General features: G+C 40.8%; 1 protein-coding gene across 4 annotated transcripts in view; it reads left to right on the plus strand.

Moving 5' to 3' along the window:
* The window catches only part of VRK1 (VRK serine/threonine kinase 1), a 119,057-nt gene that overhangs the window by 41,516 nt on the left and 50,949 nt on the right, over positions 1-26,592 (plus strand). For 3 of the 4 annotated variants that reach the window (XM_073349604.1, XM_073349607.1, XM_073349606.1), the window contains one exon: positions 9,699-18,106. In XM_073349604.1, the coding sequence (XP_073205705.1) occupies positions 9,699-9,786 (88 nt within the window). In that variant the 3' untranslated portion in view covers positions 9,787-18,106. Of the gene's footprint in view, positions 1-9,698; positions 18,107-26,592 lie in introns of those variants that run through there. The other variant, XR_012159554.1, reaches the window with a different exon arrangement.

Raw genomic sequence — 26,592 nt, forward strand, 5'->3', positions numbered from 1 at the left:
ACCACTGGCATCAAGACTTAAGACAGTGACTACCCTGACACCTGTACTCTGGCATTGATGACCTGTGAACTGAGTGCTTTGGCACAGACTCCAGGACCAGGAGATTCATGTCATCTGCTTCACAAGGTGCCAAGCAGCAGACCCACACCAAGTGCAAATGCAGCTCAGAGTGTGTAGTGGGTTCATCCTTCAGGAGGACTTAAAACATTCCTCAAAGATGCATCTTCCAAGCCCTCCTTGATGTTGAGGGCTGGGAGCATGGTACTGACTTTGAAGAACATGCAAGAGATGGCGGTACTTGTGCTGATTTTGACACGGGAACCAGTATGGGTACCGAGATATGCCTTGGAGGTGCTGCCATCTCCTGTCTCCTTAGTACCAGGACAGACACCTCACCGGAGGCCCCAGCACTGGATTTACCCCAGCAGGACCACTGTTCCCAGAGGATGTACTTCTATTCACCATTTCCAACTCACTTCTTCTCCCCTACATCATGCAAGGAACCCTCTCCTGTCAGACCATAAAAGGATCTGAGAAGGAGTTCCAGAAATGTTCAATTCTGGGCACTTGTGTGACTGGCAGGGGACAAGTCAACAGCGATCTGGCCAGTATCCTTAATGTTCCACATTGGCCTTTGTGGGCCTACTGATGTTCACCTTCCTGTGTGTCAAGGAGCAGACTATGGTCGCATGTGTCCAGGAAAAGGAGGAGGTTTTGATCATCATCCACCTAAATGGCCAGGCCCCTCACCAGAAATGGAGGAAGCCCCTCAGAAGCAAGTGGAGACTGCCCTCCCCACTGAAGGAGTCTTCAAGTTCTCCTAAAAAGACAGTCATTTCAGCCTCTACACCAGCTGTTGATGAGTCTAGAGCCTTCCAAGACCTGCTCTCAAGAATAGCTGAAACTTTGGATTTGGAGACACTGATCCAAGAGAACACACAAGTTGTTCATCATTCACAGCTACTTAGTGCTATCAAGAATTTCTCTCCCAATTAATGAGGATGTTCTGGACACAGCAAAGTAGAAAGGTACCAACTACCACCTAAGGACTTTTGAACACTTTTATGTGCATCCTGCACCAGGATCATTAGCAGTATTTGTGGTCCAGGAAAAAAAAAAACAGGTCCACTAAGGGGATTCTGAAAGATAAGGATTTCGAGAAATTGGACCTTTTTGGTCATAAATTGTATTCATCTGCCTTGCTCCAGTTCTGTATGGGATTCTGAGAAGTCCAGGTAACTATAGAGGACTTAGTCTTCAAGGGAATGGAGCTGTTCTGCAATAAGACAAATGAGGCACGCCATTCCTTCAAGGATTTGAGGGCAGTGCTGAGGTTCCTAGGGATTTCAAGCCATTTCAGTACCAGCTACTGCAGTGGCATAGAACTCTGTTGTACCTTACAGTCACCAACCAGAATACGCACACTGATATACCAGGAGATGGGATGGTAGTCATCCGTTATCCTTCTCCATTGCACACCAGGCTCCATCCCAAAGGCAGCAGGTTGGATGGGAGCATCAAAAGCCATGTCCGGATCCAACCCAGAGATGACCATCAGAAATTGCTTTTGCCCCTTTCCATTGAGTGTGGTCAGAGATAAAGCCAGCAAATAGGTGGTGGACCTTGTAGCCGAGAGGCACTCTATCCATTTTCATTCTTTGCTTGCTCCCCACTATCCTCCCAGTCCCTCTTCAAGGACCCTTCTCATGAGAAGCTATTACTAAAAGAAGTGGCCTTGTTGTTTCATCTGTGAGCATGGGAGAAGTTTCTTAGGAGTACAGGGTAAGAGGCTTCTACTCCCTGTGTTTCTTTATTCCAAAGAAAGGGTTCTTCATCCTATCCTAGACCTGAGGAGACTGAATATGTGCGTTGCCTCAGATTCAGCATGGTAACGCTTGCCTCCATCATTCCATGTCTTCAGGCTCAAGCCTGGTTTGTGGCTTTTGACTTATAGGATCTGTACTTCCATGTTGCCATCCACCCACCCTATAGGAAGTACCTGAAATTTGCAGCAGAGCCAAATCACTTCCTGAACAAGGTACTGCCTTTTGGACTCTACAGCATGAAGGATCTTTATGAAATGCCTTGCAATGGTGGCAGCATGTCTGAGAAAGAAGAACATCCACATCAATCCATACGTACATGGCTGAGTGAACGGAGAGAGGTCATATCAGGAAGCTCTGACATGCTTCAGTTGTGTCTTATCCTTGTTTCCACAGCTGGGCCTCCTGATACGTTATGAAAAATCATTAATTATCCCATCTGAGATATCAGCATTCATAGGGGCCAAGGTCAGTTCCAGGACAGTGAGACAGCTTACCTGCCAGAGGACAGATTCTCTAATCCCTTTAGGAGCCGTTAACTGTTACATAGGGGTGGGGCTACTCAGGGAGAATGGGGGTTTAAAAAGTCAGCTCCTAAGCAACTAGAGGAGCTAACGAACAGGAGCAGCTAATGGGGGGGTTTTGTGAGAGAGTTCTCCAGGGGAAGGAGGAGCAAATATGTGACCCTTGGAGTGAGTTTGTTGTTTATTTTGTGCTTGCTGCTTGATTAAAGTGTAGAGTGTGGTCTGTTTTGGGGGGCCATTTGCTGAGCCTAACAGCCTGCTAGGCAAGGCTGAGAGCGTCTAAATGAGTCTTTGATCCCTTAGCGCTTCAGGATCCATTAATCAGGGGGCAGAGCTACTTGGACTACAAGGGGTTTAAAAAAACAGCTCCTAAGCAACGGGAGCAGTTAATGGCACATGAGCAGTTACTAGGAGTTTTGTGAGGGGGTTTTAGAGAGGGAGTAGGAGAACCAGATGACACCTGATTAACAATCTCTGAATTTAGGCAATAAACGCCCCCTCCCCTCCCAAAAACCCCAAGAAAAACAAACCAAAAAGCTGCAGAAGTGTAAAGAATGCATGTAGAAGTACAGCAGCAGAGTGGGGGTATCCAGTTCATTGCACTGAATGCAGCATGTGTGATTACCTCTTTTGTAGGCAGTTGGCATATGTGTGCATTCGGTGCAGGGCACTTATGGCCCTCAGAGACCAAGTACGGGCTCTGGAGACCAGAGTGGCTGAACTGGAAGAGCTAAGGGAGACAGAGGTACATATGAGACTTTGTCGTACACCCCTAATCTGACAACCTCTGTGCTGTTGAGGAGGATGAAAGTCTTGGGGAAGGAGAACATCAAACTAGAGCAAAGGGAAACTATCCCATAATTGAGACCCTCCTTCCAGATGAAGTCATGCTGTCCTTTTTCACTGAGGACTCCTCTCTGGGTAAGGAATCCCAGTTATTAGGAAGAGACAGATAATAGTAATGGGAGATTGGATCATTAGAAATATAGATAGTTGAGTTTGTGATGACCAGGAGAAGCGCATGGTGAATTGCCTGCCACGTGTGAACGTTGCAAATCTCTCGAGACATCTAGACAGGCTTATGTGCAGTGCTGGGAAGGAACTGGTTGTCGTGGTACATGTAGGTACCAATGTCATAGGGAAAGGTAGGGGAGAGGTCCTGGAGGCCAAATTTAGGCTGCTAAGTAAGACATTAAAGCCCAGGACCTTCATGGCTGCTTCTAGTTCCATGCGCAGGGCTGGTTAGACAGGCAGAACTGCAGGGTCTCAATGCATAGATGAGACAATGTAGGGATGAGTGTTTAGGTTTATTAGGTGGTCGGGAACCTTTTGGGAAAGGAGAAGACTATACAGGAAGGGCAGGCTCCACCTAAACGGAACCAGATTGCTGGCATGTAGAATTTAAAAGGTCGTAGAGGAGGTTTTTTAACTAAGGGCAGGGGGAAGCTGATAGTTGCGGAGGAGCACATGTATTATAATAGAGGCTCTATTAATGGGGATTTTCTGTATCCTAGTAAAGAGGAGAGGGTAGAAGTTTATAAAGTACAGGAAGGAACTGAAGAAACAGTCAAATGATAGAGTCCCATTCAGTTTCAAAAGTGACAAATGTAATAAATGCTTATATACAAATGCTAGAAGTCTAAATAATAAGTTAGGCAAACTTAAGTGCCTGCTATTAAATGAGGATATTGATCTAATAGACATCACAGAAACTTGGTGGAATGATGATAATCAATGGGACATGGTAATAGCAGGGTACAAAATACATTGGAATGACAGAGTAGGTTATGGTGGTCGGGGAGTGCCACTATCTATGAAGAAAAGCATAGTCAAACATAGCAAAAATCCTTACATAAATCAAATAGTACCACAGAATCTCTCTAGATAAAAATTCCATCCTTAAATAATAAGAGTATAACAGTAGGAATATACTACCAACCCCACCTGACCCAGGATGATAATGGTGATTGTGAAATGTTCCAGGAGATTAGAAAGGTTGTAAGGAGAGAGAACTCAATAATAATCGTGGATTTATATTGTCTCCATATTGACTGGCTACATGTCACCTCAGAAAGGGATGCAGAGTTAAAGGTTCTAGACCACATTAATGACTGCTTCTTGGAGTAGCTAGTTCTGGTACCCAAAAGAGGAGAGGCAATTATTTGATTTAGTCCGAAGTGCAGCACAGGATCTCGTCCAAGATGTGACTATAGCTGAACTGCTCAGTAATAGTGACCCTAATGTAATATCCTTGTGGGAGGGAAAGTACCAAAGAAGCCCACCACAATGGCATTTAACTTCAGAAAGAGGAACTACACAAAAATGAGGGAACTAGTTAAATGGAAATTAAAAGGTTGTCACAAGTGAAATGGCTGCAAGCTGCATGTAAACTTTTTAAAAACACCATAATAGAGGCTCAAATTAAATGAATACCCAAATTAAAAACATAGTAGGAGCACCCAGAAAGTGCCACCATGGCTAAAGAGAGTAAAAGAGGCAATTAGAGGCAAAAAGACATCCTTTAAAAATTGGAAGCCATATCCTACTGAGGAAAATAGAAAGGAACGTAAACTCTGGCAAGTCGAGCATAAAAGTATAATTAAACAGGCCAAAAAAGAATTTGAAGAGCAACCTGCAAAAGTCAAAAAACTAACAGCAAAATTTTTTTAAAGTGCAGTCAGTGGGGCCACTTGAATGATTGAGGTGCTAAAAGTGCACTCAAAGACAAGGCCATTGTGGAGAAGCTAAAAAAATTCTTAGCATTTTCAACTGCCCCTTTCAATTAAAAGGAACTTAGCTTTTGGTTTCTTTGTGAAGCATAGCTCTACATAAAATAGGTACTAGATTATTGTTTTACGGCTCTTTAGGTGAGTTTTTCTTCATTCAGCTAAGACTTACTTATCCAACATTAAGTAATATGGACATGGATTTTGGAGACTATTGGTGACCCACAAGGTACTGTGGAAGGCAGATCATGTGATCCTCTTCTCTCTTGGGTCTGTCTTTGGCTCTACTTGCTTTCTTTTTGAAAAATAGCAATATAAATCTATATCAGGGCATGTTCCAACTGTTAACTCATGGGCTGTGGGAAGAAATTCCTTAAAAGGACAAGTTTTTTCCATAATTATGTTTTACTGGGTTTCTTGCTGCTTCCTTTGAAACACTTGGTATTGGTCACTGTCAGAGACAGGATACAGGAGTAGTAGACATTCCATTGTCCTGATCAGTATAGCAGTTTCTATGACTGTTGTCCAAAAGATTGAGCTCCCCAGCATCCATTTTGTCCTTACCTTCGCTCTCCTCAAAAAGGTTTTGAGAACAAAAGGGCCTTGCAGCATGGCCTGATGATCAATTTTGTTTTTGGCAAAATGAAGCAGGAAGCAAAGTTTACAGTCAAGGGATTTTAACTCAGAATGCTCCATCTCCAGCATCCTCACAGTTAAATCTGTGGGGTTGTAGTCTGTAGTGCCTCAAATGATCTGGCTTTGTAGGTTAAAACCAGCACATTCTAATTACATTTGGAAATTAATAGAAAGCCAGTGCAAGTTGCAGAGCACAGAAATATTGTGCTCACTGCAAGAAATAGTTTCTAACAAACTGTCTGCCGTATTCTGCACCAACTGTATTTAAATGTGATAGGAAGCAATTGTCTTTCTTTTTATGACCTGACCTGAATTTATCTGAGGAGTTTAAAGAGTGGTTCAAATAGAGAAAAAAGCCCCTGGTGTAAGAGGTGTCTTACATTAAAGACCCTTGTAAGTGGAGGAAGGTTGTTTAACTCACTTGAGTCAGTATAAAACTCAACACTTCTTTGTAGTTTGTCCTGGTTAATGTCTTCCCTACACATTTTTAAAAGTGGTAAATATATTTATTGAAAACTGGTTTTAATACACTGTTATAGGAAAAAATTAGACAATAGTTATTTCCAGTATATGAAATATAGGAGTCGTTTTACTCTGTATGTTTGGGAAAATAGGTTTTCTATCAGTCCCCTTATTCTAAGAGCTCTCTGAGACACTAATGGCTTAATTCAGTTTAATTTATAACAGAGAACAGAGCTAGCTCTTGTTGGACCTAATAAAATGTGGAAACCGTTTTGTATTTACCTTCTATTCAAAATTAATAAGGGTAGCATTTTGCATATGATCTGATCCTGTAACCAAGTGCAAAACTTCTGGGGAAAATCTTCCATTGGTCAATATTTTGTGTAATAGAAATTTATGTTCAGCTGAATTGTTTCATAATAATAAATTAATAGTGATCTCTCTTTTGTTAAACCATAGTTAGATATATTGCAGAATGCTGAGTGGGTGTTGCAGTACTTACAGTCCAAACCTGGGTTTAAGGACCTGGAAGTGAAATGTACTGCTAGTGATGGAAGAGGGGCGGGATACTGTACTGACCCTCTGAAGCACTTACAGTGAAATGAAATCTTCTCAAGATTTTATTAAGAACTATATTTAAATAAAATAATTTTTCTGATTGAATTCCCTGCCTAATGGAACGGTTGATTTAAAAAAAAAACACCATACTATATATGGTTATTGACACATGTGAGTATGTCGAATTGGTTGTTGGGATGACTTCAACAAAATAATTGAAATACAGGTTTTCCTTTACAATTGTAAAAGTAGCTTGATTTAAGCTACTTAATATTTTTATTTCATTTTGTAATAAAACACTCGAAACCCCAACCTCAGTCCTATGGCATGTACAGCATAGGATCATGGAATCATACATTGTTTATGTCCTGCTCCTTTTCCCTTGATATCCTCACCTTGTGAAAATTCCAGACAACCTGTGTTATGGTGTCTTCTACCAGGAAACACAGAAGCAAAGAACAATGAAAAGCAGAGTGTGTAAAAACAGACTCTATTCCTCAGTCCTTTTAGTTTTTCTTTGCTTCTTCCTTCCTGGAATCATGGAATTCATTTTTCCACTCTTTTTTTAATTCAATTCCTCCTTTTCCTTTAATGATTTGTGAAAAGCATTAGATGACCACAAGAGAAGATGACTAAATATGGTCTCTTGATCCTACTTTGATTGTATAGGTTTCCAGTGCCTCAACAATCTTGGAGAAACATCGCGCTCCAATGCTTCCTATGTTAATTGTGCAGGCTCTCCTTGCAGGAAAATTTTTGGGGAGAACGCTTCAGGGGAACATATAACTTTTGTACTCCCATTCTTTAAAGGAAAAAGGGCTCTATCACAGATCTTTATTCCTTCTGCCCTATTAATTTGGTTGCAGCTGGTCAGTCTTAATGATATGTCTAGTTCTGGTGCTGTTTTTAGGTCCAGTGCTGCTTTGGCTTTAGCTCTCCCTCAGTCTTTGCTGCTTGACTCCAGGTGCCCTCAGTGCCTGCTGCCTCTGTGTCAGAGAGAACAGAATGTGTGGTGATATGCACATCTGGCCTTCTCTTGCACATAAAATGGCTCCTCTTGTAAGATTGCGTGTCTCAGGCCTGTTCAGTTCAATCTACATTCTAGACACCTTGCCCCTGATTGGGAGCAGCTTTCATTACACCACTGAGTCGTTACTGTCAATGCAGGGAGTTTCCCTATGGTGTATTTTCAGGAAAAGTGTTGCAGTTTGTTCAACAATATTACAGCAAGATGCTTGGATGTTAAATTTCTTAATCTGTTATGACAGTGAGGTTTACGCTTATGTCAATAGTGTTCCCCTCCCCTCTGTCCCCTTTTAGGCTCTTAGAAGATAGGTGTTTAGGACTTCATGACAAAGAAACTTCTTCCCACCTCTTTGTTTTGCTTGATTTAAAAATCCTTGAGAAATGAACTCATGAATGGGGAGCTTGAGAACTCCTGTATCTTTTCCCCACGACCAAAAAGTTTATTTTTCCACTTAACAGCTTCATGCTGGGAGGCCCTCTCTAATATTCAGGTATGGATGAATGGATTCTCTTTACAGCATTCCATCCATCCAGCCCTTCCTTTGAGCAGAAGAAAATATCCCATTTCTCTGCCTTCTTTCTGTGTAAGGGGCTCATTGAATAATGGAGTGTTGCACGTTAAGGAAACGGCTCAGCTAAATCTGGGATGGGATTTTAGTATCTGTCACTGAAAGGGTGAAGATTAGTTTATTTTTCCCTCCAGAAGGGGTGGGTTACTCAGACACTGCTGTTTACCCTTCATCACAATACAAGAGTAAGAAGAACCTCAGTGAAACCGAAAGGTAATAAACCGATAAGTGTTTTTTTAATAGAACACTCATCCTGTGTAAGTCATTGCCACAAGATTATCATTAAATTTAAGAGCTTTGTAGGCTTCAAAAAAAATTAGACACATGTTTTAATGAGAACATCGACAATTACATGAGATATATTTTTTAAAGTTTGGAAGAAATATATACCGTCAGTTAGCAGACGGGCTACTGAAATAGATGGTCACTATTCTGATCCAGTATGGCAGTCCATTTGGTTAATTCACGGGCTGACAAAGCCACCTTACTTGGTAACACTGGCTTCTTCTGGTGAGCAATCAGCCATTCTCTTAAAATGACTTCCAATGAAGAACACAAGCCCAGCTCGACTTAGGTTAGTCACACACACAACAGTAAGCAGTCAGAGGAACTGAGACAAAGTGGATAATTCTGCTTTTTTAAAAAGATCCAGAGGTATACAGTTCATTTCTTGTAGGAGTTCTAGGGAAGAAGTCAAGACCATGTTCGATAAGGCATTAGTAGAGACTGAAGAGCTGAAACAATATAGATTTTGGTTGGTCTCTGTTTTTGAAAAAGGTAACCTATGTTTATTCTATTTTATTTTCCTGTCATGTGACTACCACTGGTACACACAAGTGTGTGGGCATGACCTTAGTCCAGGAGGAAGAAAGGTGTCAGAAGTGATTCTGCATCAATTTCTGCTCCTTTTACACCTGGCAGGCAGGTTATCCAGTTTGCTTCCTGCTTTACTTCAAACAGGAGCTGGAGTCTCTGCCTGAGAAAACATCTTGGCCCGTTTTGTCATATAAGACTGAGCTTTTTATGAAGGAAAAAATGAAACTAAAGAATTTTGTCAGGAAATTTAAATCCTGTTCAGATGGCAATGTTTACCTTTGCTGTTACCGAAGGATTGTGAAGTAACTGATGGAGTCAGGGAGTAAGTGTGGGAGTTATATTTAATTGTATATTGTGTATTTTTAAAGAGCTTATCAAGGATTCCCACAGCCTCGGATTGGGAGCTCCTCTTTAGTTGTAGAGTAGATACGAACTAATTTGAGGTATTATGCTTTTAAAATGCTAATAATATAAACTATCTTCTCATAAAACTTTCCTGCTATCTTTACTGTGTAAAGATAATTTACTTTAATTTTATTCTATTTTAACAAACTACAGATTCAGAAGCCATGAAAACACGGAAGAAGAGTTCGCCGAAAGGCACAAGAACCAGACAGAGAGTCCAGAAGTAGAAGAACTAGAATAATGTGCCCTTGTTCTTTGCTTCGCTTTGTTTGGCTACTGTAGCGCTGGAATCTTTGCTTCTCTTTTTAATGTTTATTTTTACAGGATTTGAAAAATGGCTGTGCTGCAGTTTGTACCTTGTTTGGCGGAATAAATGTTTTATTAAAGTGTATTTGTGTACTCATGTACAAAAATACTATTCATAAATGCAGAAATTTCAGGTTTTGAAGTGAGGTTGTTTTTAATATTTGCATATTTTTTATGCTTTTTGAAGAAACCTGAAGAGAAAATTGTGCCTCTTTTGCTCCTTTAGGATGTAGCAAGAAAACCTGAAACTGTAGACAAATGATCTTTTTTCTGCTTGTTGTTACCTTAAAAAAAGCAATGTCACATCCGGTCTTCCTTGTTTTTGCATGAAGACTTTTTGGAGGCATGAAATATAGACTTAGCATTAACTGAAGGGGAGGGAAAGGGATTTTTGATCATTGCATAGACATCTCTTTTTTTCAGGTATTTCTCAAGTGTTTGAATTAAATAAACATTAACCAAAACAGATTTAAACAGTAAATAAAAATCACTTTCGTTCTCAAGCGTGGCGTACACAACAAAATTTAACAGCGTGAACATAGTTTTGAGCAATCATGTTAGCTGTTTCATCTTGCAACTAAGCTGTGTTCAGTTAGTGTGCATTGCTGAAAACCATTTTTTGACATGTCTAAATTTCATAAGATATTTACTTAATCAAGTTTCATTTGAATGGTATTTGTCTTTGTATCAGTTCTCCAGTTATTCATTATCTTCCAGGAGGGTGAGTAGGCAAGACCAGAATTTCTGCCCCCAGGAATCAAACACACCTCAGGTTTTCTTTTTATATCCTAGGGAAGCAAGAAAGGGTACAAAATTCAATTTGTCCTCTACTTGGACACCTTTTTCCAATTAAAAACTTGGCTCTCATGCTTGTCACATTAGAATGATGCTTTACCTTTGCTTATAGGTGAGATGACATTCTCATTTGAAATTCCAATTTTTTAAAAAAGCACTACTTCTATGCTGAACTTCCTCATGGTAATTCTTAGCCCCAACAGGCATTTTTTGGAAAAATGGAATAAATGGGTATGCTTCATACTGAAAACTAACACTTTTTTGCATTTAGGTAATTCAAAAAAGACCTCTTAATTTGGCATGGACATAGTTCTCAAGAAGGAAATGGTGGTGTGATAAACTGCTTAAGTAGTAGTAATGAACAAATGAAATACTGTACTGTACATCGCCAATTTTTTCTTGCTGATTTAAATACTTGTATAAAGTAGTTATCCAGGTATCCCACACACTGAAATAAATGGGTATGTTAACACACACAGGTCAAAGTGTTCCTTGATTAGGTGATGCACCAGTTTTTCTTCTAAAACAAGGAAATTAATGTTTAAAATTGTAAGATTTTTAAATAGACCAGTGGAAGAACACCTACTGCCTTTTCACTTCTGGCATTATCAATGCGTGAGGGAAGAAATAAACATGAGGCTTTCCTAGGACTCTACTGTTCATAGAATTATGGGAACATGGCTAGATATTTCCAAGTATAGTATCACCATGTGTTAATATTTTGGCTACCTCAGATTTTACCCCTCAATGTCTGTCTAGTGAGCACCTTTCCAGAAGTGAAGGTAAGAGGCTGTGGCAGCCTTTACATTTCAGTCTTTTTTCCAATTAAAGTTTACTATCAAAAGTTAAAGTGAAAGCTAAAGTAATAATTTAAAAGCACAGCACTCGAAAATCCTGCCAGAGAAATATTACAGGCAAGCAAATATAAATTATAATATCTGAATGTGCAAAGCTAGCTTTATTCATGTGTGTGTTCTTTATTGATTATTGAACATTTTAAAAAATTGAATGAAACACCTGTGAATTTTACTGGTATGCCAGATCTCTCTTCCATACCTTCCCAGTCGACAAATACTGTGCTTCCATTTGATGATAACCAAGACCAAACTTACATTCACAGAGACATTTTATGAAGATACTTTCGTTTGTGCTAATTTCTTGATAACAAAAAAGAATGGTCTCTGAGGTGAGGTGTTTATTTCAAAGTGTTCTAGGAAGTGAAGGTGCTTTAGACCCTAGGTGAATGACTTCTTAGGCCCTCTCTGCTCTTGTTTGGTCACAAAAAAGCTAGATTGCAAAAGCACGACTAGAGGTCAAGAATCTCCCTAGGTGCTCCATGTGAATTTACATGATGCTTAAAGTGTGGGCAATAGCAGTGGAAAGCTAAGTGGAAGATTGTGATGAAATAGTGTGATAGTTACACTTGGATGGCAAAAAGGTGGGGAAAATATACCACTTAGTTGAACGAGTGGGGTGGTAGTTTTTGTTGACATCCCATTTGAGTGTAAAACCGGTAACACAAAGGAAGCAAGCTGCCTTTAGACTGCATTTAACTGCTCTTGATGACTCCAGTTGTGTGTAAATATTAGAAAACAGCAGGGTCCTACATTCCAAGAATCACTTGAGCAATGCCATGAAGACAAGTGTCCTTACTGGCATTGTAGTCATACTCCCAAGCTCTCCTGCTGTTTCTAATCTGTGCGCACAGCCGTGAAAAAACTGGACTGACATTTACAGGCACAGCAGGGAGACACTTGAGTAGGGAATGTTAAAGACTCCACTACCTACGTTTCAAAGTGGCCACCATACATGATAAATCTTCACGGGAGAACTAGTGTGCTCTTCAGCTGATGGTGTAATGAGGATATCGATAATGAAGCGGAGAACTCTTCTTTTAGTGCTGAACATTTAGCAGACAGATCGTTGGGGTTTTTTTTTTTTTTTTGTAATGTAAAATATCTGGAGGGAGAATCTAATTTGGGTGCAGGATTTTTTTAGATTGTGCTAGCTTGATGGTCTTACCTTTTCCTGGCTGTTTTACAGGAATATTTCCCAGTAAGGTCCGACATCCCAGAATGAAATCGTTCCTGGAATCTGCTGGTATGTAAAAAAAGAGTTAGTTGCTTTCGTGAGTAGAGTTTGACAGACTTTATTCACTGTTTTGTCCTAGTGAGCTGCCAGATTTGGGATGCCATAATACCAGTAATGCAATTAGGTTTTCTGCACATTGTCTGGTTGACTTCTCAGTTAAGAGTTTCTTTCCCTTTGGGAATAAGACTAGACAGACTGTCATTTGCTATTACTAATTCTGCTTAGCATTATCACTGGAGCTTTTTTTTGTAATTAGCTATCTTAGTTGGCTCTTAAATTTTAATAGCCAATTGAAGCTACGTTTTAGCCAAGTTCCATATCTAAATTGCATTCAGTCCATTAACAAAGTTGGTTAAAAGGCTATTAAAACAAAAGCCAATATATGGTGGTTAGCACTTACATGTTTGCAGTAGAAGCAATGCCAGCTTTCAATGAATTTTCTGAAGAATCATGTTCTTCCTTCTAGTGAGGGAAATGCACAAAGAATGACCAAACTTAGTTTTGGAAACAAAGGCTGATTTTACAAACTACTTTTGAGGCCAGGAAAAAAAAAAGGTGTTTTTATCTTGGGTGGAGGGGGTATTCAGGAGGGGGCAGTTAATGGTCCTGCTTAGATTTGACAGTTTTTTTGAAAAGCCAAATAAATGAAATGTTCCCCCCCACCACCACCCCGCCCCATTTTAGCTGATCAAAATTATTAGCAAAACCATCTGAAGCACCTTCTGGTAGAATTGTAAGCTTGCTGAGTTTAGTTTGTAAAACATCCTGCCAGACATTTAAAAAAACTGTAGGCATGCCAGCACATAGGCTCAGAGTGCCACTTCTCTAATTGAGAGACCCTATTATATTTTTTTATTCTGAAGACCTTTGCTGGATACCTTACCTCCCTTAGCAATTTAATGTAGCATGTTTCTAGATTTTTATCTGTTGTAGCAGTAGTTTAAATTGAAGATTTTGCTTTTTCGAGTTTATAACTTGCGATTAGGACATGGTAGGAGATGAACAGCTTTTGGATCATTCCGTAACCAGTAACTGTTTCTTGGCCATTACCACTAAAAAAAAGTGGAAGGATGGTTGGGCTAGTGTGAAATTAAGGCCTTGGTCCCCACTATAACTTAACACTGAGTTTATCAGTTACTGGCATGGTTGTCTTAAAATATGATTTGACCACACTGTACATGTATAATGCTAGGTTAGTAACCATGACATTTAAGTTTTGCTTTTGCCAGAGGTTGTATTCCATTGGCACAGTATTTGGTTTTTTTGCAGTGTGGGCAGAACCCCTTAACTCTTCTTTCAGTGTTTGCTCATGTCCATTACAGTGTAGGTGTGTGCGTGCCATGTGCACTGCTGCTGGAAAGATTTTCCCTCAGTGGTATCCATCAGGTTGGCTCGGTTGTCCCTTGAAGATGCCCCTTCGTGGCACGGTATATAGGGGCCTGCTATTCCCATGTAACCATTTTGGCTGATTCTTCAATCTGTTATGGTTCCTTTCAATGGCTGTGGCCCTCAAAGGGACAGATTAACTAGCCATCTGTGGAGGAATCCCTGGCTGGCTCTGCTGCTCTGGACCACCTTGTCTCTCAGACATTTTTGTCCTTTGGTTTATTGCAAAATGCCACCACTATGACCATGTATTTATTTATTTTGCCTGATGAGAGGTGCTAAAAAGGAGTTGCACCTTCACTGTGAACTAAACTGAGCTATACCAGGATGTGAGGTACGCTGATGTCCCTTCAGAAGAAACAAAAACTTTCATCGGATGTCACTGAACAGCTGAGGGTTTTCTCTGTTCACTTTACAACGTGTTAAGTTTGATGTCACCAGCTATGTGACCACAATTGTGCTCTTTCATTGTTGCCCATTTATTACCCTACCTTCACCAGGAACTGTCCTTTCACAAGGAAATAATTCATACCCATGCAGGTTTCAGAGTAACAGCCGTGTTAGTTTGTATTCGCAAAAAGAAAAGGAGTACTTGTGGCACCTTAGAGACTAACCAATTTATTTGAGCATAAGCTTTCGTGAGCTACAGCTCATTTCATCGGATACCCATGCAGTTCATCAACCCAAATGTTTAAACTTTTTATGAATCCAACACCTTAAGGCTTATGGCCAACATACAAAAAATAATGTAAGTATTTTCAAAATGGATAATAAGTTCCACAAATTCCAAAGCCACTAGAAAGTTAAACAAAAAGCCCTGAATTTTTGCCTTAACCTTCCAGGAAATTGTGGAAGATACTATGCAAGTCTTGAGCACTCTAATGGGTGCTCCAGGTGGACTCTGGCATATATAGAGAAGGGAAGAGAATTTTGGAGTAGGTGGTCTTTGATGGAAAAGGCTCTGCCTTTCATATTTTTGTCCTCTCTCTACCTTGGGAAGTCAGCAATTCCAGTTCTGCAGACCTCAGGTGTTGTAACAGATTTTTTGTAAGTAATGCTAGAAGAAAAAGTAGCAAGAATACACTAAGACAGTGCTGAAGTACAGTAGAAGCAAAAATAAAGTATGTATTTTATTTATTTAACTCATAACTTTATTCCATTTTTCCGTCCATTCCAGACTGGACAGAAGTTGCACAATAATAATCCATATCCAGAATTTTTAAAATGGGGATAAATGCTACAATTACAAACTAAGCAAAAGAACTAGGGATTAATATGTTCATTAAATAGAACCAGTGCATACACAATAATGCGAGACACATCCAGGAAGGATACATTTAGAAGACAAAACAGCCCTGGAAGGGAAAGTACTTAGCTTTGTTCAGAGAGCATACTACAACATGCAGCTTTGGGAATTAATGAATTGCACTGCAGAATATTAAAAGAAATTGCTTTATACCACAAGGAATGCATGATCTATGTCTTGAAAAACAAAAGGTACTCTCCTATCTCTCTGCAGGTAGAGGAGTGGAATGCTAGATGTGCTTCAAAGCAACAGTCTGCCTCCAGCAAACTTTTAGCTCCTGCCCATGCTAAACCCCAACAAAAGTAGTTTTAGCAATAAAACCAAATCCCTGCCTGAAAGCAGAAAAATCAATATAAAATAAAAGGACCTTTTCTTAATACAGCATGCCTACCAATCTGTCATAAAAAAAATTGTGTCCTTCTGAACTTTAAGGAGGACTCTACACTGGCAAGAATGAGAAGCATAATTTATCACCAACACCCCCTGATAAATTATGGTAGTACCAGTGATAGAAATTACAATGTAGGCTAAGTTCAGGTATAGAGCAGAAGAGTTGTGTAAATTAACTGGTTCACTGGCAGTTCTGAAAAATGTGGAATACAAATTATTTCAGGTCAACTGAAAATTTTCAGAATCTTAAGCAAATGAAAAACTCTGACAATTTCATTTTGGGTCGAACAAAACATTCTTGTTTTGATTTCAGACATTTTTTACTTTTCAATAAAAGCCATGGAAATCTAGACACAAAGGGGGATTTAAGGCCTCATTAACAAAACAAATGCTGGTGGCGGTGCTATGAAAACTTCCTTTTATGCCCATAACTCAGTGATTAGGGCAATTATCTGGCATGTGGGGAACCCAGGTTTGAATCCCCATTCTGGAGAAGGAACTTGAACCCAGGTTATATGGGTAAAATTATCTAGTTATTTTGCTGTAACATGCAAATCCATACCCTATTTATGTATTCTCCAGTTCCTGTTACGGCGTTCCCCATTCTCCTTTTATCACCTCTTCCAAAATTAAAATCCAGAGGTATTGGCCTACTCCTTCTGATTTATCAGATGGCAGTCCTGACATCTTATATCATTCTTGCAGGAATAGAGGGTCTTTCAAGGAATTCTGCTTTTGATTTTTCAGAAGTGCTGAGCATCTGTGGCTGCTGTTGACTTAAAATGAAGTGCTGGGAGCTCAGCAGTTCTGAAAATCAGGCATTCTGTGTCATTCAGTGGAATTCACCCTGACGAGTAAAACTTCCTTTACACGGCGTTCAGAACCACAAAGATCCAAGAATGCATTCTGGTCTGGATATATTCACATACTCCTGTTTACATTAATGAGAGTTCTGCACATCTGTTGAGGGAATACAAGAACTTTTAAATATTTTAATAACTTTATAGTATGATATGAAAACTCTGCAGGAACAAAAATTGTATCCTCATCTTGCAGAGACACCCAGTAGATCCACCGCCACATTCTTTTGTTCAACAGCAAAGTCCTAAAAACAAATGGATATTTAATTAAAATCCCCCCCTTCAATACAAGGCTATACATGAGTCTTGTATGTAGCACAGCAGTAAACTGAACTTCATGCTACAGTTTTTAGTATTTTCTACCACATTAAATATTGCCCTGTAAGGTTAAGAGAAAATTCTGTTCTGTAGTCATGACAGGAAATGGCTGACATATTCAAAATTGTCCTTTTTTGCAATGAGGAATAGAATTTTCAGATAACTGTTCATGTGCACTGCAGTGAAATTAAGTTAAGACGGCACAAATAAGAGTGTTTTTTTGCCATGAAGCAAGTATGTCAATGGACTGTTGGCCTGGATGGTTAGGTAAACTTTGATCCCGCTACTTCCCAGGCCTTATTTACACTTAAAAAAAAATATATATAGGACCTGTAATTCACCACTGATCAGCTCCACCAGTGTTAGCAATGCTATACTAGACCGGCATCACGGATGTGGTTCTGTGAATGGTGCCTAAATACCCTTGTGAATGTAGCCCAAAAAATCAAAATGTTTTCTATCAAAATGAACTGTTTTGACATTTCCAATTTTCTTTTCAACTAAAACAGTTTTTCAAAATCAACACGAATACACACAATATTTTCAGTCAACCCGAATCAGCATTCTTCAGTGAAAAATGCTTTGTGTCCCCCCCCCGTCCCCCCCCCAAAAAAAATTCACCTAGCTCTATATAGGAGACAACACTGGTAAAAATGTCTGAACCAGGCATACCATTAAATATTGTAGTTAAATTTTCAATAGCGCAGAAACTGGAACCCAGGTATTCTCTCTCTCTCTCTCGCTCCAGGAGAGACAGAATGTCCCACTTAGAATAGCCACCTGGTTAGGGCAGTCACTGTGGTTGGAGGAGACCTTATATTTCAAAAAGATAATGGTAATTCATACAAGGGTAATTTTGTTCCCCCAAGGAACAGGCTTTCTTGGAAAATGGAAGTAATTATACTTTATTTGAAAAAATTTGGAAATGTAAATGGGTATATTTGATTGTATCCTCTTCCCATCTCATGTATGTACTTTATGCTGTAAGCTCTTTAGGGCAGGGACTGTCTAACACATTTGTATAGCACCTAGCAAAATGGTGTCTTGTTCCTGACTGGGACTTCTTAGTGCCCCTGTAAGTTAAATATTAAAATAATTGCTTTATCTAATTCCAAGTCTGTATTTCTTCCTCCTGTTTTTCTAAGGCAATCCTCATCTGTTCCAACAAACAGTTACAGAAGCCCCTACAAAAAACTCTTTGGTCTTATTAACTAACATTTTCATTGTGGGTGGTTCTGTAGATAATTTAAAATGACAACAATGCATCAAATGCAGTAACTAAAAAGTATGATTAAGACAGCACAGCACAAAATCAGAAAAAAACAACTTTTAATCGCTGCAGTTCACAGAACATGCTTAGAATCTGCCAGAAAATCTACAGCGCTCTCTCTACAGCAGTACAGTTTTGTCATTGTGCAGTTCTGGATTCCCCGAGAAAACTTCAAGTCACCCTGTAACCCCACTGCCGTAGCAAAAGAGAATTTTGCTGGTGTTATGACAGCTCTTTACCAAGTCTCTTAGCCACAAACTTCTTAGGACCGACAGTCCTAACTTTACCTTACAGGTTAATCCTGGGTGTGTACTTCAGTTTCCAAAGAGAAACTCTCCAGAAGAGTGTCTCTGCAGCATCCAGCTCCTGTCATTGGATGCCCACAGAAATACCAAATCTGTCTCCAAAGAGACAGAATATGCAGCCTGTTGGCTCAGCCGGTGATGCTCACCTCGCTTTAATATACTGGCCCAGAGATGAATTTATAATAAAACAAAAATAAGTTTGATATTAAGCAGAGATAATAGAAACAGAAAAATGGCTACAAACAAAACAAAAATATAATCACGCTTTCTAGTGACTAAATCTTAACAGGTTACAATCCTCGCCAATGAAGTTCTCTCACCTTCAACCACTTCTTAGCATCAACAACTCTCTCAGCCTGGGATCCACTGTTTATGGAATGCAAAGAGCAGTACCTCTTTGTTCCCTCCGTAATGGATAACCAAAATGTCTTTTTGCTTCTCCTTATATTCCCCAGGCTTATTGTCTTTGTCACCACAGTGAACATGACCCCTTGGGGTTCAGACTCCAGTGTCTTCCCATCCTGATTTCACATCCTCATGTTAATTTTCTACTCCTGTTTCACTCCAATACAAATGAACTGTCCATTGTCTTTGGCATCACCATGCTAAATTTACATTAGAGACAAGGAGATAACTGTCATCCCTCTTGTCTGGAAGAAAACCTGTTTCTCCCTTTGTTTAGTTACAGACTTTAAAGCATAATATCACTATGAATCCATAATTCCTTCTACAGTGCTAAATACCTACATTTCAGAACGATATTAATGACCGGTGTGTCACTGGCTTTCATTTGATATCTTACATGACATTCTTTATAAATGGCATGACAACAATGTGTTAGGTGTAGTGAGTTTGTCAGGTTGATAGAAGTTGCTATTACATGGCAGTGAACCCTTTGCCAGTGGGCACGGAGGGGCTCTTCGGGACACAGTCATGGACAAAATTGAAAGGATACCATTATTGTTTTAAAGGGTCATCCAGTTGTGAATGAAGGTACTACTGAGGAAGCTGTTGCTTTTGGGAGACTTATGTCCAGATACAGAGTGCCATTTCAATATCGTGTTTAACTGCCAGAGAATTTCTTCACTTGCTAGGAATGATGGTTTTGTTACTAGAGTATTGACCTGATTATGGTTTCTCATGAGTGTTTCAGAGATTCTCTGTGCTGGTTCCTGAGAGAAAGAATGTCTAGATTACATACCCCTGATTATCTCATCAATTCTCTAGCATCTAGATTGGTGGGCGGACAAAGGTATTATGTTGTCTCATCTCAAATTCCATTGAAAATTTCTTTATTGTGGAAGCTAGTCTGAAAGGCTGGGTAATCTCCTCAGGCCATCAGTCAGTCTGGAGAAGTGGTTAGGACTGGAGAGCATTCAACTTTTTAAAATTAAAAGCTTTATCTATAAGGCTAGGTCTACACTACGTACCTTTGAGCAACACAGCTCTGCCACTAAAAGGTGCACCGTGTAGCCGCTGTTTGTCGGCAGGAGAGAACTCTGCCGCTGACCAAAAAAACTTCCACCCCCAACAAGCAGCAGTAGCTGCTTCTGGCAAAGCGCTGTTTGCAGTGGGCTTTTCGTCAGCAAAACTTTCATTGTTCCGAGGGGTGTTTTTTCATACCTCTGCAGGACAAAAGTTGTGTCAATCAGGTTCCAGTGTAGACAAAGCCTAACTTTCAGACTTCTTGAGAGGAACCTAGGGGGACACTGCTCAAAATGTCCAACAGAAGATCAGTCTTGTACACAAACAGCTAAATAAGGATCAAAAGCTCTAGTAGCAAGGGGTCCTCCTGCTGTTTCAATGACTAGAGAGTGAGTAATTGCCTACTTACAACAGGGAACTTTGACTGAGAAAGGAAATTGGTTAAACTAATTGTTGACACAAGGAGAACAATCTCCATTAGGAAGTTTGACAAGTTGGTTGCATCAGAAAGTAAGACTGCTGGGAACCTCCTATTCCAGGGATGGACATGAATAGGTTCTAACCCAGGCACCCGTAGTAGGATTGGTCAAATGTCCTTTTCTTTGCATTCCCTCCCTCATTCCTCTACCTCTTTTATGTTGAAGACAGAAGATGGAAAGGACAGAATTTTTCATATTCTCTTCTCAAACTGGCTAGGTAGACGATATGGATGTGACCTAGTGTGTATGGTTAGAAACTCATCTTGTAAATGTTTCCACTGTTAAGTAGACCAGGTCCATCCTTGCACATCTGTGGTAAGTTTGGACCAAATTCTGTACTCTGATTTGGGTGCATATAGTCCTCAGAAAATTACAGTGAGATGGATAGGGTTAGCAGAAGGTTATGGGGAATGAACAATGAACAAAGCCAGTCAGTGACAGGTTGTGACATACCAGGGTACAATCCAGACTAATGAGTAGCTGTGTCACTTCTGCCCTGTAACATGGGGTGCCCTTTACAGTGCCTTGCTTCTGTAGCCTCCAATCTGAACTGCTCACAAACAGCTTTTGGCATGTGTCACTCCCAGCTATGTTTGTGTATGCTGCAGCCAGCTAGCCACACCTTGGCTCTTATCAGCCTTAAAAATTACCATATTTCCCCCCAGAAATGTACGTCCTATACTTCCCAGCCCTCTCCTGGCCAGTACGAATATACTGAATCCGTTATTCCTTTAAGAGAATAATATGCAAACAACTTGTTACCCCAAATGGAGTTACCCAGATACTTGAGCACACTGGATTAGATAAAACAATACAACTAGTTTATTAATTGCAAAAAGAGATTTTGAGAGTACAAGTAGCGAGGCATAAAAGTCAGAAATGCTTACAAGAAAAAATAAAACACTTTACTTGTGCCTACCTTAACAAACTATATTAGATTCAAAGCAATTTTCTGACCACATGCGCTTTAGGTCAGGACCCCTCCCTCAGCATCCAACGGCTGCTTCCCTCGTCTCTTCAGGTGCTGTAAATGCGATGGGGGTGTCTTGGGGTGTCTGCCCCTTATTTTTACAGTCTTGTCCCCCTTTGAGAAGAATTTCCAGCTGGGAGCAAGGTGACAAGCAGTCTGTGTGAAAGGAAACTCCATGATGTTTCTTTGCTAAAATGTGGATTTTTCACCCATGCTGTCTTTCCTGCCAAAGAATGGCCATTTAGCAAGTAGTGGCCCACTGGCCTTGTTTACACCTGGCTGAGGCATCAGCTTGTCCCTGAGCAACTGGTTTAGCCATTCCCCAGACTTATCTGGAAAAAATACTTGTAGACCTGATTTTAGCTTACATTCATAACTTCAGCTATAACACTGCTACACGCATTTTGCCATATTATTAATCAGCAAATTATGAATTTTTAAATGATGTCTCAGAAGAGATGCGTTGTACAAAAACTATTACACTAGTGTGCAGGGCATACGGGTATATTCTGTCACACAGGTGAAGGCAGAAGCCTGTCATTTCTTCATTGTGGTGAGAATGAACAAGTGGATGGATCAAATATCCAAGACTTATACCTGGAATTCATTCACATCTTTTGTATTAAGCATTGTATAGTGGTAGGTAGTTGACTCTCTAAACTTTTGTGCCCTTGGCATAAGAGTGCTCTGTGTTGTAATTTATTGCTACTATTTTTAGAATTAATCCCCATTTCAAAGTTAAGGTTGAACCCATTATCTATGTAAATTCTATGTCCTTATCAATAATCCTCATATTTCATTGATGAGATGTAGATAAGAAAGGGAAGAATATGCAAGTTAAAACTCTGAGAACTCCTTTAAAATGTCTTGAATAATAGCTGTTCTGTCCTCACTAGCCTGCAAAAACTAAGCAAGCATCAGGAGAAGGGACTCAATCAACAGCAAACTAAATGATATAAAGAGAGATTATTTTTCACCTGTTTTTTCTGGAAGGGTAATTGAAAGAGACCGAAGTCAACTAAACTGAGTATATTAAAACAATGCTCCCAACCTAATGGATCAAATCTATTGCTTTAAACTGGGGCTGGGCAAACTACGGCCCAGGGGCCTCATCCGGCCCTCCAGACATTTTAATCCAGCGCTCAAACTTCCACTGGGGAGCAGGGTCCAGGGCTTGCCCTGCTCCGGAACTCCTGCCGGGGAGTGGATTCCAGGGCTTGCCCCGCTCCAAGCGGCTCCCGGAAGCAGTGGCATGTCCCCTCTCTGGCTCCTATGCATGGGGCAGCCAAGGGGCTCTGCATGCTGCGCTGCCCCACAGCTCCCATTGGCTGGGAACTGTGGCCAATAGGAGCTGCAGTGGTGGTACCTGCAGATAGGGCAATGCACAGAGCTGCCTGGCTGTGCTTCTGCATAGGAACAAGAGAGGGGACATGCCGCTGCTTCTGGGAGCTGCTTGAGGTAAGTGCTGCTTGGAGCTTGCACCCCTGCCCCCCTCCTGTACCCCTGCCCCGGTGCTGATCCCCCTCCTCCTGCCCTCTGAACCTCTTGGTCCCAGCCCGGAGCACCCTCCTGAACCCCCAACCCCTCATCCCCAGTCCCACCCCAGAGCCCGCACCCCCCAGCTGGAGCTCTCTTCCTCCCTCCTCCCCCCGCACCCTTGCCCTGGAGCCCCCTCCCACATCCTGAACAATCATGGAGCTCATTAAGAGTATCTGGCAATCATGGACCCCTTCATCCCTTCCTGCCATGTCAAAAAGGGCCAAATGTAAATATTATGTCCCATCCAAGGGATTTAAATATCTCAACTCTCATCTTCCCTCTCCCTGGGCTCTCTGTTGGTGTCGGTGGCCAAGGAAAGGAAATGACAGGGGCAACAAGGGCTGACTCCCAAATCAAAGGATGTGCGCCAAAGGAGAAAAAAAAAAGTGGTAGAAAAGTTGCAAGTCAGGACTGCCAGCCAGAAAATGCTTTTGGGTCATTAGGAGTTTAATGTTTGGGACTCTCCTACATTGGGGACATACTGCCAGAGAATGCTTGACAGGAGTTCTCCTTTTTAGTTGATGAGGGGAAATCTGTAGCCAGATCTTCACTGCCAGCTGCACTGGATCCAGTGGTCTTGGTGTCTTGTTAAATAGTAGAAAGCTCTCTACCAAGTCTATTTTCTTGTCAGAGTGGCGTGGTTTTTCTATATGGTCTCATCAATCTAGGGTCTTTCCAATGCAATCCCTTATCCAGCATATCCTGGATTTTCTATTGCACCAGGGTTGGCAATTACTTCTATCAAGGTCCACCTAGCAGCAATATCAAGTTTTCATCCTTACATGGATACTGTTCCATATTTTCAAATATGACAATCAGATTTTTGAAGGGCCTGGAAAGGTTGTACCCTCAGATAAGGGAACCTATTCCATCTTGGTACTTGAACCTAGTTTTGTTGGTGCTCATGGGGCTACTATTTGAGCCTCTAGCAATATGTTCCTTACTACACTTATCACTGAAGGTAAGCTTTTCCAGTAGCTATTACTTCATCTAGGAAGGTGGTTGTGCTGCGTGCGCTGACATCCGAACTGCCTCATGCAATCTTCTTGAAGGATGAAGTATACTTATGCCCTCATCCAAGATTTCTCTCTAAAGTGGTGTCTAATGCTCATATTAACCACTCAGTTTACTTACCCATGTTTTATCCAAAACCACACACCAATACAGAGGAGCACCGCCTGTACACCTTAGATGTTCCTCATAGACAGGACTAAATAATTCTGATTGTCAGCCCAACTATTCACAGCCATCACAGACGGGATGAAAAGTCTCCTGGTCTCTTCACAAAGAATTTCACCTCTGATAACTTCCTGCATTCATGGATGTTACGATCTGCGGCCATTTCCTTGCCAAACAAACTGACAGCACATTCCACAAGATCTCAAGCAGCCGTGGCGGCATTCCTTGTGCAAGTCCTTGTCAAGGAAATTTGCAGAGCAACAACCTAGTCTTCAATTCACACCTTTGCATGCCACATTATGCCATCACTCAGTACTCTAGAGATGATCCTAAATTTGGACAAGTTGCACTCTGGTCTGTGCATACAAGAACTCTGATCCCTCCTCCTACTTCATGGCTTGTGAGTCACCAAGAGTGGAATGCACTCAAAGAAAAAAGTGTTCCTAACCTTCTATAACTTGTTCTTCAGGATGTTGAACATGTCCATTCCATGACCCACCCTCCTAGCCCTCTGCATCAGTGTTGTCTGGCAGAAAGGAACTGATGTGGCTGGGCCCTTTTTACCGATCCACAGCGGCGTGCAGCAGCAGAGGGCACTTGAGCTGCCCTACTGGACACCACTGAGGGAAATATTTCGGACTGTGCACGCAAACCAAGAAATGGAATGGGCATGTACAACACATCTCGGAGAATGGTTACAGAAGGTTAGTAACCCTTTTTTCTGGAAATTCTAATCACCAATCACTTTCCCCTCCTGATTCAGTGATTTATATCCAGTCCCTTTTTGCCTTTGATGAAGAAAAGACCCCTGCTATCCCAGTACATCAAGAGACAACCTGGTAACCCTAGCTCCCTCAACCACATTCTCTGGCCATTAATTGTCACTCCCTCCTTTTAACAAACACTTTCAGTAGCTAGCATGAGTCCTGGCCTCGCCCAGATAGGTTTCCAATACAAGCAGAATACAAGCTTTCTCCATCATCCTTAAAAAGAAAAGGAGTACTTGTGGCACCTTAGAGACTAACAAATTTATTTGAGCATAAACTTTCATGAGCTACAGCTCACTTCATCGGATCCATGCAGTGGAAAATCCGATGAAGTGAGCTGTAGCTCCTGAAAGCTTATGCTCAAATAAATTGTTTAGTCTCTTAGGTGCCACAGGTACTCCTTTTCTTTTTAAGGATACAGACTAACACGGCTGCTACTCTGAAACTTCCATCATCCTTATATCCTTAGAAATATCTTCTCCCCAATATTTCTAGGCTTTCTGTTTTAAGAACCAGTATCTCCCCCTCCCCCCCCCCAAATCTGGGCAACTAAGAAACTTATAGAAGGGAGAAAAAAAGCCATATTCGGAGAGAAGCCAGGATGATCCTTAATGCCAGTAAGTGGTTATTACTGGGAAACTTTGGGGCACCAATGTACGCTGTACCCCCCTCTGCTCAATCACCCCAATTGTTGCATAATACTAACACAAAGGGAACAACTTCCTCTTCCTCCAGCCTATTTTCCCCCTCATAACTAGAAAAGTAGCAGACATCTGGCTTATACTTTTCAGCCTGAAGGAAAGTGTGGGGAAAAAGGAAGCCCCCTTCCTAGCCACATAATTTACAAGGATTAAACTCCAGGGGGACCCTCAAAAACAAAATTAGGTTTTATCTAGCTGGAGAAAACTACCTTCCCCCAAAACCCAAACCTTCCTGAGAGAATCCTTCCTTTCTCCAAAATATCTTTTTGCAACAAATGGTGGGGAAGGTAACATAGTATAAGACCAAACTACATCATATGGTCCAACACTGATTTTTTTTCCTACTGAAAAATGTACATAGTAAGTAGCATGTGCAAGTTAATTACTGAAAGAAAACCTTTGCAGGCTAAAAGGGAACTGGCAAATGAAAAAAGCTGCAGTTAACTACATTTCATAGGTTTCAGAGTAACAGCCGTGTTAGTCTGTATTCGCAAAAAGAAAAGGAGTACTTGTGGCACCTTAGAGACTAACCAATTTATTTGAGCATGAGCTTTCGTGAGCTACAGCTCACTTCATCGGATGTATACCAACTTGATGATCACTTTAGATAAGCTATTACCAGCAGGACAGTGGGGTGGGAGGAGGTATTGTTTCATGGTCTCTGTGTGTATATAATGTCTTCTGCAGTTTCCACGGTGTGCATCCGATGAAGTGAGCTGTAGCTCACGAAAGCTCATGCTCAAATAAATTGGTTAGTCTCTAAGGTGCCACAAGTACTCCTTTTCTTTTTACATTTCATAGCTTTGCTTGTAGTAGTAAAACTTAGTGTCATTTGAAGCAGTCATTCTCAGCCTGGCATTTATGCTATACTTTGTGTCGCCAATTACACAGTGATGGCGATGAATGGAGAATGCCCATTTGCAGATGTTTTTAACTTTGCAATCATGAAAGATGATGATT

This window comes from Lepidochelys kempii, chromosome 6, assembly GCF_965140265.1.
Source record: "Lepidochelys kempii isolate rLepKem1 chromosome 6, rLepKem1.hap2, whole genome shotgun sequence".
In the NCBI taxonomy this organism is placed as follows: domain Eukaryota; kingdom Metazoa; phylum Chordata; order Testudines; family Cheloniidae; genus Lepidochelys; species Lepidochelys kempii.